This window comes from Centropristis striata, chromosome 17, assembly GCF_030273125.1.
Source record: "Centropristis striata isolate RG_2023a ecotype Rhode Island chromosome 17, C.striata_1.0, whole genome shotgun sequence".
Lineage (NCBI taxonomy): Eukaryota > Metazoa > Chordata > Actinopteri > Perciformes > Serranidae > Centropristis > Centropristis striata.
In genome coordinates this window covers 3142867-3161456 of record NC_081533.1, presented here as the reverse complement: position 1 = coordinate 3161456, position 18590 = coordinate 3142867, and the positions used below count along the sequence as shown (strand labels likewise).

The 18590-nt window shown below is 38.5% G+C and overlaps 1 protein-coding gene across 1 annotated transcript in view; it reads left to right on the top strand.

Annotated features, from left to right (window-relative positions):
• LOC131989529 (uncharacterized) overlaps positions 1-17295 on the top strand; it is a 218705-nt gene extending 201410 nt beyond the window's left edge. Inside the window, 3 exon segments of the mRNA XM_059354773.1 lie at positions 8872-9582; positions 15303-16009; positions 16244-17295. Coding sequence (XP_059210756.1) covers positions 8872-9582; positions 15303-16009; positions 16244-16333 — 1508 coding nt within the window. The 3' untranslated portion in view covers positions 16334-17295.
• Positions 17296-18590: the final 1295 nt, after the last annotated feature.

The window sequence follows — 18590 nt, the reverse complement described above, 5'->3', positions numbered from 1 at the left end:
CACTCAATGTTTCAATGAGTTCAGACTCAGCAGAGAGTTGTCTCTCTCCTTTCCTGCATGTCTCCCCCTTTAGGTATGGATCGCATATAAGTCACTTTCCCATCATGCACTGCTCTGAAAGCTGCAGCTGTCTTTAGTTTATGAATTTTAATGTCGCTGCAGAAAGATTTGGTGACTGTAAGTGGAGCTGGGAGCAAAAACTGACGAGGAAGTTCACTTCATAAGCAGAGAGAAAACTGAGAGAGCAGAACTGCTGCAGCCTGAGAGAGAGGGGCGGGGCCAATACTGGGGTTTTCTTTTTGCCTCCTCGGAGACAGATATTGTCCTTTCGTTGACAAAAACTGTGTCACAGATCACAACTTAGAGGTTTCTGCTTCCCTTAAAGCATTTAAGAATATTGAATGTCTGTCTCATCACTGCCTCTCTCAGCTGTATTTCTTTGATTTCATTTATGCTACAATTTTCTAATCTAATACTTCAGATCACGTAGGGTGCTGTCGGTAAATGACGCCAAAGCCGTGAATCATTTTTTACCGAGCTGTTGCTCTACTTGTGTTAGAAGGATTCTGAACTTGGACCATCGGACGTGGAAACATCGACACAAGGTAATGTATAATTTATTTTCTGTTGTTGTCATATTATTATTCCTGCTGTACATGTAGTGGGTCTGGAATAGCCACATACAGTTATCACATTAACATACACCCCCTCTTTTTCATTTTAATATCTGAACTTTTATTTGAATCTTTATGAACAGTTTTGCAAAAAGCATTACCACTTTGCGCCAGTAGATGGTGATCTAACACCAGTGGGTGCAGGCAAATAATTTCTGCTCTGCTTTGCTCTGCGCATGTGCAGAGAATAAACCTGCTGAGCAGCAGTAGCATGAGCTGACAGCTCTCGTGTTTGTGTTTGGATCCACAGAGAGGAACTGTTAGCTTCACCGTAGCTCAGCCGCTCAGTGCCTCATGCTGCCGGACCAGAGACCCCTGCGCCGGTAACATACACATATACATAAACTATGTGACGATATCTAACAGATAATAATGTGTTTTATTCTGTCAGTAAAGAGACATTTCAACACTTGAATCAATCTGACAGCTTTTCTTTATGTTTTAACAACAACATGAGGAAGTTTTTGATGCTCATGTTCTGTTGCATGGAGCCTGTTATCATGGAGCCACAATGTGTTTTTAAAGGAACTCATAGTGATATTTATTATATTCATGTTAGTGCTGGAAGAAGTAATCAGATTACTTTACTGCAGTAAACATACTAACACCACACTGTGAAGTTACTCCATTACAGTAAAAGTCCTGCATTCAACACTTAAAGAAGTAAAAGTACAAAAGTATCAAAAGTCAAAGTACTCGTTATGCAGAAAGATTGTTTTATATATTCCAGATATATTATTAGATTATTATTATTATTATTAGTGTAGTGGCCTTACAGCGTGTGGTCGGTAAGAAGCTAGACAGCCAGCTAACCTCTACAAGTCCTCCAATAATCACAAAAGTGTAAAGTTACATGAAATGGTTCATAGTGTGACAGCAGCCTGCAGGTTCCTCAGGGTTCCTCCTGCTGAAACATGTTTCCTGACACCACACTTTGCTTTCACTAGACGGCTCCAGAGGTTAAACTCCACATGATAAACTGGAGCCATCACTCCTGTGTTACCAGTGGCCCTCACAGCTTCCTTCTCCTGCTGCAGCTTGTTACACACAGACTGAAGTTCAAATAAGCACAACTGTGTCTCCTCTCACAGGGAGAAGATGATCTGATATTTCCTCAAAATCACTTTATTTTTTATCTTCTGCCAGCTGTTAGCTGAACTCAGACCTTTAGTCCTGTTTCATCTCCATGAAGGTGTTGAGGTCTCAGAGTCTCAGGATCAACAGTTTGCAGGACGAGTCCAGTTTGACAAAGACGTCCTCAGAGAAGGACGACTCAGACTTCATGTGTCCAGACTCAGGATCAATGACTCTGGACTTTATTATTGTCAAGTGTCCACAGGTTATGGTAGGAGCTCTCACACATGTCAGCTCAACGTCACTGGTAAGTTGATCCAGTAGAACTTTCTTTTCTCAATTTTTAATAAAGACCTTAGAAGAAAAGTATGAAGGACTTGCTTTTATTTTCAGAAAAATGTTTTTCTTCACATGAATGAGTCAGATGTGTTTGTTGTCTTTGCAGCAGCGAGGGATCGGCCCCAACCTGAGACACCAAACACACCAACTCAGGGAACAGATCCTCCTCCAACAGGAAGTGGAGCACAACCAGAGAGTGGAGGAAGGATGCTCCTCTACTGTGGACTGGGACTGACAGCAGCAGCTCTGTTCACTCTTTGTTAAAGTTACTTTCTGCGTAAAAAACAAAACTCTTGCTTCAGTGGTGCATTTGATAACAGTTACACCAGCTGGATCAGAGGATACAGTTTCATCTAGTGGTGGTAGCAGCAGTTCTTTTGGATTAAAAGATTCGTTCACTGAATTGTTCAGTGCTTAACCAGAGCAATGACTGTGTGTCAGTACTCGCTGAGCTGAAAGAAGACAGAGGTTTCTGTTCAACAAGAATTTAGAATTTTTGAGAATTTAGTTAGATAAAATTACAGTTTGGAAACTGAAAGTTGCTGTAACAATCACATATATTTTACATCACCTAATCTTACTTCTTCTGTGCAGTATTACTACTATTATACTATGCGTACTGTACACACATTACACATATTGTACATGCATACCACACATGCTTTACATACTGTATACACATTCTGTAAATACCATACATACTGTACATAATACTACATATATAAAATTACTGGTATCATTCAACTTCTTACCAATTAAACCACTTTCTGCCTTTCAAGTATTCCTTTAACTTCACCTCCTAACACAGAAAAATACTTGGTTCCTATTGGCTGGCAGGTCATAAAACTGTAAGTCAGAACTCATCAACATGTCAGCAGGTAACAATATCAACAACTTTAATGCATTTTTGTTAAGCCTGTGTTAAAATAATTGATTATTTTCTATATTGGTAAATGGTTCTCTGTGGTTTGTCTCTGTTCTCTGTGAGTGACGCAGGTCACTATCAAAGGTCAAACCTTGACTGTAGTAAATATCTCTATGCATTTATATTAAGTCAGACAATATGATTTAATACATTGATTGTGTTTGTGTGTTAATATTGATGTAGAAAACTATGATTACTTTAATTACATATATTCCATTTGCTTAAACTGATTAAGATTCTATAAATCACAAAGAATGACATCCAGATATATTGATGCATAGTTTTTGCTGTGTGTGTATGTGCATTTGTGAGTGAGTGTGTATGTGTGTATGTGTGTCTGGAGAGGGGAGACCACGGAAGGCCGAATGAAAATCCCGTGAGAGAATCTCTGTAAGTCATAACAAGGAAAAATGTTTGTGCTAACAAGTTTGTTAGTAGGCCAAGGCAAGGCCTGGTTTCGGCAGCAAGCAACCAGGTGGCATGACGTGCCGTTGTATGCATTAAAACTGGCGAATGAGCGGATCAAGAAGGCGGGACTTCCTGGAAGAAATCAACCAGCATGTTTTGTAAACAAATGTTAGTATTTTAATGGGTTCAGGGAGAGAGTCGTGGTTCAGACTTCATGAACTGAAACACGTCTGTTTGTATTCAGGGACATGAGTTAAGGTTGAACCCGGAGATCTCTGTAAAGTGCACATTTTTTGACGTATTGTAATAAAACTTTTGTTAAACTGAGAAACTTGGACGTCTCCAGCTCTTCATTTCCCCATCAAAGAATGCACAGAAAAATGGTGAGGTTTTTTCTGTTGGTGACAGATTTTTTTTCTGTCGGTGACAGATTATCAATTTTCAAGGTTTCCTCATGTAATTTTTCTAACACCTGGCAGCTATTTATGATCATTGTTTCACTGTATGTTTGCTGATATAAAAGCTGTGTTATTAGTGGTGAGGAGCAGCAGAGGGAGCTCTTTACTGAAGGGAGCTGCTCTGCTTTAGAAAGTCTCACCTGTCTGCAGGTTACAGCTCTCATCATTTACACCATCAGACCTTTAAATGGAGCTGATGATCACAAAGATCTTCTGCTCTCATTTCATCTGCTACATTTACTTTAAATGTTTGTTTTTATGTCTGATCTGAATTATGATCTGATCATCTCATATTGCAATGCCTCTTTGAAATTATGTAATTTCTGTGTGACTTTTCAATTCTGCACCATTTTTGAGCTGCTGTAGTATTTTATAAAATTATCTGTTGCAGTAACTGACTGTTGAACTTGAATGATTTGTTAAATTGTTACCACAAATATATAATTTGTATTGAATTAAGTTATTCAGCTTATAAATAAAACCAACAGAAGTCAAATATATGAAAATTGATTATGGATACACAAACAGCTGAAGATGTTAAAATATTAACAACAAAGAGGATTTGGACAGTCACTCACTCATTGGCTGGACCAATTGCAGCTGACATTGATAGACGAGGGGCGGGACTACACCCTGGACGGCCAATCAGAACAAAGGAATGTTTCTGCTCATCACATGTTTAATATTACAGGTAGAAACTGGTGAAATGGTATTAAACCTGAACTTTATTTCCTTTAGTTGTGATCCTGACGTGGAAGCAGCTGGAAATGAAAAATAAGAACATTGTTCAAACAGGCAGGACTGTAATTCATTTTAATCATATTTGACTGATTTTAGTAAAAATAATTCAGTGGCTATTTCAATGTGCAGTAGATGTTTTTCAGCCGGAGCTGAGTTTCCCTCATTTCAGGGTTAACATACTCGAGGTTTTCAGAAAACCTGCTTTCTGGAACATAATATAGAATATAGGAACGTTATTTATTGTTTATTTTTATTCTATTTATGTTCCATGACTGTAGTTAAATTTTAACTACAGTCATGGAAAAAAACATTAGACCATCCTCCAGTTTCTTCATTTTAATGCCTGGCACAACTAAATGTGCATTTGTTTGGACAAATATAATGATGACAACAAAAATAGCCAAAAGTATCAATAAAAAGGCAATGGAAAATATAAAAGAGGTGTTGGTTACTAATCACCTACATGTAAACCCTTGTCAATTGAAATGATGAATTTGGCTGTACACCTCCACAGTTTGTCCTGTTAGAACAGATGTCTGATGCTGGTAATCTGGCCGGTCCAATAACACTCTCACACTCTTTGATCATTCTTTCTGATCCATTTATTTAGAATGAGATATGATGCATTTACAGATATTGATGTGTGTGTGTGTGTGTTAACTGAAAAGAGAAAATAAATATGTAAACAAATATAAAAGTTAAACATGTGAAACAGTAATGAATAAACAAAATGATATAATATAAATGAGTTTGAAATTACATATGATGACAGAACTGAACTACAATGAATGATTATAAAGAGGAGCATGAAATGAATAAGGGACCGTCAATATTTTACGTATTTGAACTGAAAAGCGGCACTGCATAGGCCTATGATACACACACTGAACAAGTAATTTCGCGACGGTCCCTAACTGAGGCCTGAGCGCTTGCGGTACAATCTAACAAGGAGGAAAAGTCCGACATAAAGTATGAATATATTGACTATGAACATGAAAATAAACTGAACAATATACACATGACATATGAATAAGAGTATGAATTAAAATAGGGCTACAAAACACACAGAAACAAACTGCAGAAACACTGCACTCACCTCTAAAGGACGCACACAGATATGAAAGGAAATAAAGAAAATATAATCCAAGTATGAAATGAGGTGGAATCCAGATGATGAGCTATGAACTGTAATGAAAGTGTAGCTCTAATGGTAGTGTCCCCTGGAACGACAGCAACTCAACTGAGGAGAGCCGGCTTCTGTGTCTCTGATTAACATACCTAATTGATGAAATTCTATTGGTCTAGGGGCCGCATGCACAGCTCATGGTGCGAGTGTGTGACCTTCTGAACAGAAAATGTCCAGATATCAGCTCTTAAATTAAACTCTTATCAGCTGTTTTTGTTGTAATCATTATATTTGTCCAAACAAATGTACCTTTAGTTGTACCAGACATTAAAATGAACAAGAAACTGAAGATAACAAGGGTCTATTAATAATGGTCTAATAATTTTTTCCATGATTATAGTAAAATCATGAGTTCACTCCGATCCACAGTCCTGTCAGAAGGTGGCGCTAATGATCCTGAAAGCTGTTTGCAAATAAATAAATAAATAAATCATAGACTGAAATAAATAAATAATAATAAGATGTGACCGGATGTGGGCGGGGCTTAACGAGACGCTCCGTCCAGTCGGGGATCCAGAGTGAGTTCAGCAGCAGTCCCAGTGGAGAGCAGGAGCAGGAGCAGGAGCAGGAGCAGGATGGAGGAGGAGAACCAGGACCAGGAGGTCTCACATGTTCAGGTCAGAGTTCATCCTGTTCACACACTAAAACTCTTCTCTGTTCCTGCACACAAACATGGCGACATGTTTGTGTGAATGTAAGTCGGTGAAGACAGAACTTTCGTTTCCGTTCGTTTCTTTACTTTAGTTAGTAAACAAACAGGCGTGTTAATAATTATAAAAGCTCTTCTTTTATTCATCAAAACACACATTACAACTCACGTCCTGGCCGCGCGCTCTCTGCTTTTCTCCGCTGCTGCTTTCCCGCCGCTCGGCCGCTAAGCATGCTGGGTAATGAAGTTCACTCTAGTGGTGGGAGACACTGCAAAATGTGGTATCAATCTGATACCAAGTAAATACAGGGCCAGTATTGTAATTTTTACTTAAAAAATGAATATAGGAATATTAATGTTCCTTTGACAGTTAACACAAACGGGTTATTATATTCAGCCATATTTATATGTCAGGTTTGAGGTATATATCTTTACAAAGGTATATATTTCTCAGTTCCAGTAAAATCATTAATTTAGATTAATTGGCTGAATTGTATATATTTAATACGTCTGCTTAAATAACAACTATGATGACCAATTTCACTTTGAAAAATAACACAAACTAATGCTGGAGATGACCAAATCTTCCTTTCACTTCTATAAATCAGCTCCCTGATATTCTTGAGCAGTGACCTGACCTGGGGATCCCTCTCCTCCTCCCTCTGTTTACTCTGCAGCTCTGACTTCTTGTCTGAGAAGAGAAGAGAATTAATACATCAGTTGAAGAGAATTAATATATCAGATGATCATCTTCAGATCATTCAGAGTATTTGAATCATTTCTGCAGATGTACATATAAAAAAGACCTGCTGGCTCTGTAGGTGAACTGCAGGGGGTCCAGGAGTGGGTCTGTGGTGGATTAGAGGTGTGACAGAACAAGGAGCTGAAGGACTTCATAACCACAGAGGTCAGGGCGACGGGGCTGTAGTCATTTAGTTCTGTGGTCCTTGTTTTTTGGGGGGACGGGGATAATGGTGGAGGTACTGCAGTCTGGGGGGACGCTGAGGTGGGCAGAAGTGGAGAGGCCTTGGCCCCTGCTGAGGTGGTGCAGGTGGAGCTCCTGGGCTGGAGCTGGTGGAGTGTGTCAGCTCTAGGGTTGTCACCATACTAAAAGTTTCAACTCGATACCGATACTCAGGAAAATATTTGATACTCGATACCATTTTCGATACCACAAGGATAAAACTAAAGACCCCAAAATTTAACAGAAATATTTTTATCAACAAGAAAAATGCAACATGTAAAAATGAACAGAAGCACAGGTTAAATATTTATAATAAAAAACAGTTGTGGAAAAGAAACTGCAACTATGATAACAAGCTTCAGGTCTGAGGTAGTGCAAAAAATAAATAAATACAATAAACAATAACAATTAGAACAATATTTTGAGGTTGTATGCAGTGCACAATATTAGGCAAGCTTGATAAAAAAATAACAACTTAACTTAAGTGTTCATTTCTTGGCTAGGTATCGATAGATTTGAAAATGAGTATCGTATCCGGATACAACGTTTTAGTATCGATACTTTTTTGAGTATTGATACTTTTGACAACCTTAGTCAGCTCTGTCCCAGTGTCTTTTAAATCAACAGTAGAACTCATTCAGTCTGTTGGCCAGGTGTACATTATTCATGGAGTGGAGTCTGTAGGTTTGTAGGTCATGATCTTTCTGTTCTCTGCAGACAGAAGCAGAGTCGTTGGCTGAGAGCTGGTGTTGGAGCTTCTCAGAGTGCTGGCCTTTAGCTTCTTAGCCTTGCTAAACGTGTACTCTGACTCTTTAAACCTGTCCCTGTCCCCACTCCTGAATGCTTCCTCCTTTTCCAACCATAACTGTCTGGGCCTGGCTGTGATCCAGGGTCTGTCGTTGTTTTAACTCTCCCTGGCGCTTGATGGTTCTCAGCTGTCCTCACAGAAGCAGATGTGTGATGTCACAGCCTCTGTGAACTGATCCAGACTGTTGCTAGCAGACCTGACAACGTCCCAGTCAGTACAGTCCAACATGGCTGAAGACCCTCCACGGCCATGCTGGTCCACTTCTTTGTTGTCCTCACAACAGGCTTCCAGAGCTTTAGTGTCTTCCTGTGTGCAGGAATCAGGAGGACCATGTCATGGTCAGAGTGTCTCAGTGCAGCGAGGGGGACGGCATGATGGGCACCGTGACTTGTTGAACATCCCCCTTTTAGGCCAAAGATAACCCAGTTCTTTTGTTGGGTTGCTGCAGACCACACTGACAAGGGGCACCGCAGCAGGTTATAACCAACAGTTCACACTGGAACATTGAGGGTTATGTTACACAGACGTGCTCTAAATATTATTGATGGTTTTAGATAACTTGCTCCACCATGGCATCTCACTGACCCTCTCTCTCTTTCTGTTTGTTGCTATAGAAACAGGAAGAAAGAGAGGGACTCAAACATCACCGCTGTCAGCTCTGTGACAAATCCTTCACAACAGCTGGAAGTTTAAAGATACATCTACGGGTTCACACTGGAGAGAAGCCGTACAGCTGTGACCAATGTGGGAAAGCTTTTACCTGGGCACAGAGTCTTAGACAACATAAACTAATTCACTCTGGAGAGAAGCCGTACAGCTGTGACCAGTGTGGGAGAGCTTTCACTCAGGCAGGTAACCTGAAACAACATCAACTCATTCATTCTGGAGAAAAACTGTACAGTTGTGATAAGTGTGGGAGAGCTTTCAACAACTCACCGAACCTGAGACAGCATAAACGAATTCACTCTGGAGAGAACCCGTACAGCTGTGACCAGTGTGGGAATTCTTTCACTCAGGCACATCACCTGAGAAGGCATGAACTCATTCACTCTGGAGAGAAGCTGTACCTCTGTGACCAGTGTGGGAATGCTTTTTCCACGGCATGTAACCTGAAAAAACATCAATACGTTCATACTGGAGAGAAACCGTACAGCTGTGACAAATGTCAGAAAACCTTTGTCTCCACAGATCATCTAAAATGCCACAGACGTGTTCACACTGGAGAGAAACCGTACTGGTGTGAATATTGTGGGAAAACATTTTCACAACGTAATCACCTTGATTCTCACCGACGTGTTCATAATGGGGAGAAACCGTACTGGTGTGAAATATGTGGGAAAAAGTTTTCCTGGATTGGTACCCTTAAAATACATCAGCACACTCACACAAACTCTTCTTAAGTGTTTTTAGAGCCACGCCAGCACCTCTCCATGTACTGTGTTTAGTTTCAGAGCTTCTCTCTGAAACTAAAGACTGACAGCAGTAACTGAGTCTGACTGAGGTGGTTTGATCCAGTGAGGAGGAAGAGGAGATGAATAAACAGAGACACAAAAACACTCCAGAGTTCAAACTCAGACTGAACAAACCTTTATTCTTTAGAAATTCTGACAAAATCAAAATCTCATTGTGAACATGATTTGATTTAATTGTTTTTTTCCAGTCAAGGTGATTGTTGCTGTTGAACCTGCATCCTGTCAGAGTTGTTGCTTTAACAATCTTGTTTTTTATATTCTCATTAAATGTTTGTACATAAAGAAAAGCTTTGACTCGTCGTTTCAAACTGTTAATCCATTAATCCGTGTTTGTTGATCTGTTGTTGTTATTGTCATTCTCAATTCAAACATGATCATTATAATTAATTATCTGCCACCAGTAAGATAAGATATATAACATTTTAGACCACACTGAACATTTCCATTTTATGACACTTTATACGTATAATCCACTACATATAACTGACAGCTTTTGTTATTTTTCAAGGTGACATTTAACATGAACATGTTTTTAAAATGTATGATTATTGAACATTTTTATATTAATAATTAGGTGCTTTTTCCATAGAGCTGCAGAACTTATATATTTACATATATTTTATATATTGCAGTGAAATACAAGGACACAGTGAGGAAAATGTAAAAAGAGCACAACAAGACCCTGAAACTGCTTGTTGGGGTTTAGAGGGTTAACAGGAACAGAAGCATTCATATAATTTAATTTTTAAAAAGTGTTTTAAACCATATGTGAACTAAATGAGTGTAGATTAAAGACAGCCACAGCAGGGGGACTGAAGGCTGCAGAAACATAACAAGAGAGAAAAAAGTGACATAAAGCCAACAGTGATGTTCTGGCCAATCACAGCACAGTCACAGAAGTGGGCGTGGCCTAAAGTGGGTCGACACCTTTCTTGTGATGGTGCAGAGAACAGACACAGAGCCAAAGAGAGAGAAGAAAAGGAGCAGAAGAGGAGAGTAAACCGCTGCTGGATCCTGTTTCTGAGCAAACATCTGGTGAGTTCACACTTTATTTTCTGCTCTGTTTTCTTTATGTTGTTCTTCTCCTGCAGCTGTTAACCTTTCTCCTTCTTCTTGTTGACACGGGAAGTTCTTCTTCTGGACTTTAGATCACGCTGTGTGTTGTAGAGTTCAGTGCTTACTGAAGTGCTTTTAATGTGAGCTGCAATGAGATTACGCTTGATACATAAAGGTCAGATACGACATTTCTGCAGTGGTGCTTTCCGCCGATGAGGATATAAATAAATATATAAACATATTGTCAAGTAATCTGAAGGTTATTTGAGATCCCTAATAGCCATACACCAACAAAATGGTATGAGACTGGAAAACCAAGGGACTTACCAGCATAATAGCAGCTGGAGAAATCGGTACTTCCCTAACATGATGTAATACACAAGGGCACTGTGACTCTGAGGTGATTTTTATTATAAAAGATGATGATCTGTTATATGCATGACATTGTATTGATTGCTGTTGATCCGACATAATGGAAGTGGAAATGATTGCACTAAATGAAGTGAGTAATGATTTTTATGTGTAATGATATATTAATATGTTGATGTGATTAAATTATTTAACTGTTGAGTTAAAGTGGATCGCCTCGGCTGAAGACCGTTTTTCGGGCAGTGCGTTTTAAGTTGCTTGGCCAGGCAACTTTTCCCGTTTTTAATCTCCAAATTGGATGGATCACAATTCCCAGCTACAGCTTCAATTATCATAGGAAAGTCAGGTTTAGGGTAAGACAAATCAAACATTAATCATTTTATTATTATAAACTTTTGAATTTGATCTGTAATCAAGTATTGAATTATTATATGCTGTATGCTTGCACCTTGCTATATTATCAATAAATCCTCAATTGCATTTAAAGTGAAGTGGTGGACATTATATTTTTAAATCTTTTGTTATTGTAAGGTTGTGTGTTTAAACAAGGTTCTAACAGGTTAACTCTAGCCAATTAAATTAAACTTGCCCATGGAGCTTTTATTCTCAGCTACTAAAACTAACCTAGCAATTCACCAAGTGCACAGATCGTTTAGAGGAGAGCTGCCAGCGTGGTGTCTGTGGTTTATGGGTTAAAAAGGTTGAAAAAGATGGTAATGAAAAGTTGATAGTGGTTGTATGTAAAATGATGTTAAAATGTTGATGTGACTTGATGAAACAACTGTTGAAATGAATGCAATAATAATCAGTTAAACAACCGGATTGATCGTTGTTGAACTGTTGAAATGTTGATGACTGTGTTAAAAAGAAGGAAGTGAGACAGGGTGAAGCAAGTAGAAAAGGGGAACTCAAAAGAAACAAGGACAAGCTGAGACATGTTGTACGTGTTGAACGTGTTAAGCTGACAGAGACACGTGAAGGAGAAGTGAGAGGGAAAGTCCAAGAGATCAGGCCATTGCAAACTTAAATTATCGGAAAGAAGATTTAACCAATGAAAGGACTGGTGAGGAGTGGCAATGAGGTAATGCTCTGAAAGAAGGAGCGGCAGAGTATAGAAGCTGCAACACAAGAGGAATAGGGGTTATTCTTCACGGGGAGCTTCAAGACTCTTCAACCGACTCTCAGGATCTGAGACGACGCCTGAACGACCACATCGGGAGGTAGGACTCTGATTCCACAAGCAAGAAGAAGACTGTAGTGGCAAACATAGATCTTAATTCTAAAGCCACTCAATGTATTAGCAGTAGGCTGGTACAGCTGGCTCGACTCGTATGTTACTGTTTTGTGTTCCTTAATTACTCACAAACCACCGGAGAGTCAGGTCGTAGTTTTGTTGTTTTATTTCTCATTGCTGAATCCAGTTATTTCCATTAATACACACATCATTCCAAGCTTCTCTTGGTTTTCACAACGGTCCACAAACATCAGGAAGTAACTGTAACATCTCAAAAGAACAGTAACATCTGAAAATTACGGTCAAAAAACCTTTTTTCCCTGTACCTCTTAGCGCTCTGCTAATCCGCGTTTTTACCTTTTAGCAAGTCCTTCAGAATAATAATGCGCATGAGCAGCGCCTACTTCAGGTGCTGTGGTATATTTGACAACTATACAATAAAGGGCAATAATGTCATAACACAACCAAAATCAATATAAAACAGGTGTAATCTACAGTAAAAATTTCAACTTTCTTTAACATAATATTGGCTCCTACAAGACAGATTAAGGACGCTTACATCAAGAAAGAAGATTTCCAAATTGACGGGTGAAGATGAGAGACAAGTGATAAGAAGAATAACCATTCCAACACCAGTCGATGAAGGATTAAAGGATTTGTCTTTCTTAAGTTCTTACTGTCGCCAGGACCAACGGACCGGTCAAAGATCACTCTGACTTTGGACAAAGTGGAGAGCCTCGGCTGAGGCCTGAAGCCGGACGGTTTGATAGAGTAGCTTGGCCAGGCAACGCTCCCGTCTCCTTCTCCAAATCTGCCGGATTAATTCCCAGCTACAGCTTCATTCAGCACAGGCAGTTAGGGTATTAGGGTACGACATTAAACAGACGATAATCATTTTATTACTGGGATTTTTGAGTGTAATCAATTTTGGATCAATTCATGTTGTATGCTTGCACCTTGCTATTTTATCAATACATTTTCAATTGCATTTAAAGTGGAGTAGTGGACCTTAGATCTTTGAATCTTCTGGTATTAAGAGGTGGTGTGTAATAACAAGGTTCTTATTGGTTACGCTAGCCAAAGAAATTAAATTTATCCTTGGGTCTTATATTCCTAGCCACTAAAGTTAACCTAGCGATTCACCAAGTGCATAGATCAGTAAGAGGAGAGCTGCCATTAAAGGGACGCGGCTAGCGTGGTATCCATTCCAGGGTTATTTGACAGGTGCCATTCTGGAGTAAGCAGGATAGGTGTCCGGACCGAGGCAGTCAGAAGCGAGGCGAGTCTCCTCCACACCAGCTTGAGTTCTAAGTTCCCAAAATACCTACTGAGATAATATCCATAGGATAAGGGATCTGTCCCCTTAGTGGAGAGCTGGTCCAGAAGTCCCTACACAAGAGCAATCTCTGGGATCAAACAATGGCTCAGGATGTTCATATTTATTCAGGATATATATGTTTATATATTTATTTATATCCTCATCATGTGTCTCTGTTTGTTGACTTCACAGCTCATCTGTGTCACGAGACACTTCTGACTCCAGGACGTACGTCTGAAAGAAGAAGAAGAAGAAGAAGAATGAGTCCTCCGAGAAAGGTCAGATCACTCTAATGAACTTGAGTTTGTATTTGTTTTTTTTTCAATTCTGTTCTCTTTACTTTAGATATAATCTCATCTTTAGACCCTGTAGTATTAGTGTTTTATTGTTAGTATTAATATTTTAGAAGATTAGTTTTTCAATTATTTTAAATATTTGAAAAACTGATTAAAATATGATATGGATAGTTTTTAGTTAAAGTTTAACATTTGTTTTGAATAAAATATTATTCAAATATAATATGATTATTTAATTCAGATTTCTAAATATAGGATATTGTGTACATTATTTTAATTAGTATTGTAATATTAAAGGGATTAAAAAAATAAATACAATATAAAAATTTTACTTTTTGTTCAACAAGATATATGAATATTATTTAATTATTATTATTATGTAGAGTATTATTAAAAATAGTATATACATATATTATAGTATATACTTTATAATGTCCATCCAACTGTCCCATAGAGACTAATGAGAACTGGGAACAGACATTTCTAGAAGAAAAACACAGTTTTCTAACCTGCAATGTTGCTCACATTTTTTTTGCTGCAGACATCAAACGTACATCAACGCGTTCAGGGGAGATTTACCTCTCTGATGAGACTAATATTTTGTTGTTAGGACTTAGGTTTTTGAGAAAACAAGAGCAGTTTGAGAGGTGTGATTTCCATTAAATGACTTTCTCAGCTGATAGTCTGTGCCCCTCCCCTCTCCACTCATCACCATAGCAACCAGGTCTTCAAAATAAAAACCCATAAAGTAACTATATCTAATAGTGTGGGTGCCTTTGATCTCATTGGCTTACTTTAACTCATAAAAGCATATTACTATGTCTAACAATATGGGAATAAATGAATCAAATCTGCATTGATGGACAGGAAAAGTTTTATTCAGCAGGCAGATTAAAACATACAGATTATGATGAGACTAGGAAATTATAGAAAATGTGTTATTTACTTTTTTTGGTATTTGTGATGCTCATGAGTAAATATGAATCACATAGAATGATTTGAGTAATTTAAATTTTTTTGTATAAATGTGTGTTTATTTTTATTGCAACAATCCAAAAGAACCACAGATACTGTCCAGAATTATTTAATGTACTGCTTGTCAAAAAATACGCTGAAAGGAAAATATTACTTAGTAACATTGACTTGAACATTGAGGGTTATGTTGTACAGACATGCTCTAAATATTACTGATGGTTTTAGATAGCTTGCTTCACCATAGCATCTCATTCAAACTCTCTCTTTTTCTTTTTGTCTGTTGCTATAGAAACAGGGAGAACGAGAGGGACTCAAACATCACCGCTGTGAGCTCTGTGAGAAATCCTTCACAAGAGCTGGACGCCTGAAGGTTCACCAATGGGTTCACACTGGAGAGAAGCCGCACAGCTGCGACCAGTGTGGGAACGCTTTCACCACGACGCAGGGCCTGAGACAACATCAACGTATTCATACTGGAGAGAAGCCATACAGCTGTGACCAGTGTGGGAACGCTTTCATCACGGCACGGAGCCTGAGACAACATCAACGTGTTCACACTGGAGAGAAACCGTACAGCTGTGACCAGTGTGGGAACGCTTTCACCACGGCACAGGTCCTGAGAAAACATCAACGTATTCATACTGGAGAGAAACCGTACAGCTGTGACCAGTGTGGAAGTACTTTTTCACAAAGTGGAGGCCTTGATGCTCACCGACGTGTTCACACTGGAGAGAAACCGTACATCTGTGACCAGTGTGAAAAAACTTTTTCGCGATTGAGTCACCTTGTTGCTCACCAACGTGTTCACACTGGAGAGAAGCCCTACAGCTGTGACCAGTGTGGGAACACTTTCACTACGTCAGGGAGCCTGAGACAACATCAACGTGTTCACACTGGAGAGAAACCATACTGGTGTGACAAATGTGGGAAAACTTTTTCAAAAAGTCGTACCCTTGATGCTCACCTACGTGTTCACACTGCAGAGAAACCGTACAGCTGTGACCAATGTGGCCATGCTTTCACTCATGCAAAAAGTCTGAGACGACATCGATGCAGTCATACAGTAGACAAACCGTACTCGTTTGACCAATGTGGGTAAATGTCTTCTCTTAGTAGAACCCTTAAAGCTCACCAGTGCATTCACAGGATGTCTCATTTAGCGTTTTTAGAGCCAAGCTAGCTATTTCTTTATGCCTCCTCTCCATGTGCTGTGTTATTATATTCTGAGCTTCCCTCTGAAACTAAAGACTGACAGCAGTAACTGAGTCTGACTGCAGTGGTTTGATCCAGTGAGGAGGAAGAGGAGATGAATAAACAGAGACCCAAAATAGTTCAAACTTTGAACAAACCTTTATTCTTGTGGAATTCTGATAAAATCAAACTATAATTTTAAACATTGATCTGTTGTTACTGTCATTCTCAGAATCACCATGGTCATTATTATTAATTATCTGACACCAGGAAGATAATAAATATCATTAAACCCTGCACAGCCTGTAATCAGTGCGGGAATGTAACTTATTAAATTTAATCAAGTACTGTAATGGTAGTTGTACTTAGTTGAATAATAATGATTTTACCCCTGGAGATTTAACATGAAATAAAAATGTTTAAATGTATAATTATTGAAGATTCTTACATGAATCCAGAATTAAACACGTGAAAAAAAGGACATTTCTTATCTGGATTTTTATTCTGTGTTATGTTTTTATATTTAGAATTTTTATTTTCTTTCAATTTGTTGACTTGTATTTTTAATCTTGCCATATATATTGATGGGGATATATTGATTTGATAAACTCTGTAACTAGTAAACTCTGTAACTTCAGTTCCTTTGAGTTAAGTTCTCCACGTCAGCAGTGTTTGCATTACTGCTGGAAAACATGTTTATATGTCTGGATCGATACAGATGTTCACATCTGCACTGACTCACCAAACATGGATCATCACACGTCTCCAGCTTGGAGGGACAAAGTGCGTCTCTCTGCAAATAACATCTGCGTGCCATCGGACCATCAACTCAATGAATTCTTGTAACTTGGTCAGATCTTCTTGATCCTATTTGGCTGATAGAACTCTGTCCCTATCCAGCTGAACAGTGTGATGTGACTCTGTTTCTACATGATTGATATTCTTGTCTGACTTGTATCATCATCATAATCTTTGTATTTTTTCTATATATCATCTTTTATTAAAATGACTTAAAGAAAAGCATGTTTTAATAGTTTTATTTCTCACTAAGGAATCATTCATTAAATTCCTCAATAAATTAACAGCATATTCTGTAGTTAAAATGAGCCCTATGCTGACAACAGTAAAATGCTGCTCACATGAAGCAGCTCCTTCGTCTGGATTTTAATGTTTCTTAATATTACCGTCAGTGGAAGAAAATAAGCTCAACTCGCGTCAGTTTTGCATTTCCTCTTAATGCTTTTATTGTTTTATATAAAGTACTTTGAATGTTCGTTGTCGTCTGACAACGATACAAATCCATATTTAAAGTGTAAAAAAAGAGGTAGTTTAATCTGTGAGATCACAACAACAATGTTTTAACCTGGTTTTAACCAAAGAAAAGGCCAGCTTTTATTGGAACAGTTTTTGTCAGGAAGCCAGTAAAGTTGCTGTTGTACCAGAGCCGTCTAATAAGTGATAAGTGATATAAATATGTGATTAGTCGGCTCTGGGTGATGTGACAGGTGGAGGGAGTTCTGGTGAGGATCCAGGCTGCAGCGTTCTGAGCCAGTTGGAGTTGTAGATGGATTTTTTTTCAGGGAGACCAAAGAGCAGGGAGGTAGAGTAACCGAGGAGAGATGTGACCAGAGAATGAACCAGGACGGTGGAGCTGCTGGGTGTGAGGGACTGATGGAGGCCGTTAATGTACGGAGATGGAAGAAAGCAGACCGAGCAGACTCTAAAGTAAAGCTACAACGGAAAGAAAGACACTCAAGATGCAAGAATGAAAGTTGTCTCCTAAAAGTTAAGGTGATTTCCTGCAGTGGAGTACCATCAAATATGATGAATGAAGTAATAACCCATAAGAACCCAGACGCAGTTATCATTAAAGGAAAATTATAGGGGATATACCACAGACCAAGTGGACCACATAGAACACATTTCTCATGTTTTTTGTTTTTTTTGTCATTGTGTCAAATTGTGTCATTAATAGTACTGTTCAACAATTAATTCTTTTTCAGATTTGTTTTTTAAGTAACAAAATAATAATAAATCAATAATAAATAAATACAAATAACCATTTGCCTTTTTGTTTGCAGCTCCATAACATATATCATAATTGTGACTTTAATTTGTTCAGGAAATATGGTCAGAACAAGTTAAATGTAATACAGGACACCCTATTAACGGATTAGAATTGTTAAATGGGTTTAAATTTACCCTAGTAACAAAAAGTAAGCTTTTTGAAATTAGCTACTTCTGCACATTTCTGTTTCCAGTCACACACATATTTTGGAGAAGTCACTTCTTGTCACAGTCACATGACAGTCACACCAGGGTGTTGAGTATGTGTCACTTAGGGATTTAATGAGTTAATGTGAAGCATAAAGCTGAATATGGGAGATTATAGAAGATTTAAAGTGTTTGTTACACGGGCGCCACCATAGGTTCTTATGGGATAAAAACAAGAT